Source organism: Taurulus bubalis (genome assembly GCF_910589615.1).
Source record: "Taurulus bubalis genome assembly, chromosome: 5".
In the NCBI taxonomy this organism is placed as follows: domain Eukaryota; kingdom Metazoa; phylum Chordata; class Actinopteri; order Perciformes; family Cottidae; genus Taurulus; species Taurulus bubalis.
In genome coordinates, this window is record NC_136593.1 from 7731261 (window position 1) to 7733531 (window position 2271).

Consider the following 2271-nt stretch of genomic DNA (forward strand, 5'->3'; position numbering starts at 1 on the left):
TGTGCACTAATATTGGCTACTGTTGTGAGCAGGACATTGTTAGGCATTGTTATTTTTTTTCAACAGCCACACACACACACAAAAAGAAAACCCAACTCCATGCAGAAATGCAAAATTTGAAATGTCCCTCTGTTTGACAGTTATCAGGAGTTTTAAGGGCAAGTTGTGAGGAGGGAAGACAGGATGAGCGAGGAGTGAGCGGATGGGTCTTTGCTGGGTTTCTTTTTCCCCACTGTCTATCATCATCAACATCCTGAATTCTATTGCCTTCATTTTTTCCAGCACACGTGAGATGGGAGGCCGTACGCCTGTCCCGTCCAGTTGCTCAACTCCACATTTCCCGCTGTGACGGGGGAGAAGAAGAGAAAAGAAAGCAGAAGACTACACGTCTGTGAGCATTTTGGTGATGTTTACATAGTTTGTGTTGGCCAGTGTGCAGTTGGCCGTCTTAAGGTTCTCCTCCTGGATTTCCTCGCGGCTGTTGTTCACCGCCTCCTGGATCTCCATATAGTCCGATTTACTGATGGTGGAGCCGCTCCGGCTCTTCTTCAGCTCCTCGGCCGAATCGGTTTTGGGCACGTTGACCTGCAGGTACTGCGCCTGCTCTTCGCCTTCCGTCTCGCGGTGATAGAAGTAGTTGAAGTTGGACACAATGACCGGCACGGGCAAGGCAATGGTCAGCACACCTGCGATGGCACAGAGGGAGCCCACGATCTTGCCGCCGATCGTGGTCGGGACCATATCGCCGTAGCCCACTGTCGTCATGGACACCACCGCCCACCAGAACGCATCCGGGATGCTTTCGAACTGCGACTCGGGCTCGTCCGCTTCAGCGAAGTAGACGGCGCTCGAGAAAAGGATGACCCCTATGAAGAGGAAGAAAATGAGCAGGCCCAGCTCTCTCATGCTGGCTTTTAGGGTCTGACCCAAAATCTGAAGCCCCTTGGAGTGACGGGAGAGCTTGAAAATTCTGAACACTCGCACCAAGCGGATGACCCTGAGAATGGCTAAAGACATGGCTTGCTGACCCGCCATCCCGTCGTCGTCGGGCTTTTCTGCGAGCTCTGTGCCGAGAGTGATGAAGTAAGGGATGATGGCAACAACGTCAATGATGTTCATTATGTTACCGAAAAATCCCGCTTTGCTGGGGCAGGCAAAGAAGCGCACCAGAAACTCAAAGGAGAACCATATGATGCAGAGAGTCTCCAGGATGAAGAAGGGGTCGGTGAAGTAGGTGGATGTATAGGTGATGATTGTGGTGTTGGTCTCAGGATAATAGATTTCAGACCTGTGCATATCGTCATCATCATTGCGGAAAATGGGGAGGGTCTCCAAGCAGAAACTGACAATAGATATCAGGATGACCATGACAGAGATTATGGCAATAATCCTAGCAGGACCTGAGCTCTCTGGGTACTCAAACAGCAGCCACACCTGTCTCTGGAACTCATTGTCTGGAAGAGGCCGCTCCTCCTCCTTGACGAACCCCTCGTCTTCTCTGAATATCTCGATGGCCTCGTCGCCGAGCTCGTAGAACCGAATCTCTTCTGAGAAAATATCAAGGGTGACGTTGACCGGCCTTCTTAGCCGACCCCCTGATTGGTAATAATACAATATGGCGTCAAAACTGGTTCTGTTCCTGTCGAAAAAGTACTCGTTCCTCAGCGGGTCAAAGTAGCGCATCCTCTTCTTGGGGTCCCCCAGCAGAGTCTCCGGGAACTGGGAGAGGGTTTTGAGTTGAGTCTCAAAGCGCAGCCCTGAGATGTTGATGACCACCCGCTCACAACACTCGTAGTCGGCCTCCGGGTCGTAGTCCCCCGGGTGTGCGGCCGCCTCGTCAGAGGGGTCGCCGGTGGCGACAGTCATTCTGCAGGCGGAGGAGGCCTGCACTGTTCAGTGAGTCTGGGTCCTGCAGCCTGGAGAACTGCAGGCAGGGGCCAGGAGAGGGAGGGGGCTCAACACCGTACAGACCCGACGGCCACAGGATGTCACCTAGGATCTGACTGCATGCAGGACAGATAAAGAAAAGACAGACAACAAGGTTCAGGTAAACCGGAGACATGATTCAGCACTCAATACTTTTTCCATTAAGTCCGGCAATGTCAGGACTTAGCTCTTAACAACGGAAGTGAGATCAAAATGAAACCACTCTCTGAAACCATGTCAGCAGGTTGGATATAACTTATGTAAAGTTGTACTGTCCAGAGAAGGCAATCGATGCAACAATGAATCAGCTCATGGAAACTTGAGACTGACAGACCTGCTCCGGAC

At 51.7% G+C, this 2271-nt stretch overlaps 1 protein-coding gene across 1 annotated transcript; it reads right to left on the minus strand.

The window, feature by feature from the left end:
• Nucleotides 1-381: 381 nt before the first annotated feature.
• Nucleotides 382-1866, minus strand: LOC306736483 (potassium voltage-gated channel subfamily A member 2; the record flags this gene model as incomplete). Its single annotated transcript, XM_079218128.1, has 1 exon — nt 382-1866. The coding sequence occupies one exon, from the start codon at nt 1864-1866 to the stop codon at nt 382-384; it is 1485 nt and encodes a 494-aa protein (XP_079074254.1).
• Between the last annotated feature and the right edge of the window lie 405 nt (nt 1867-2271).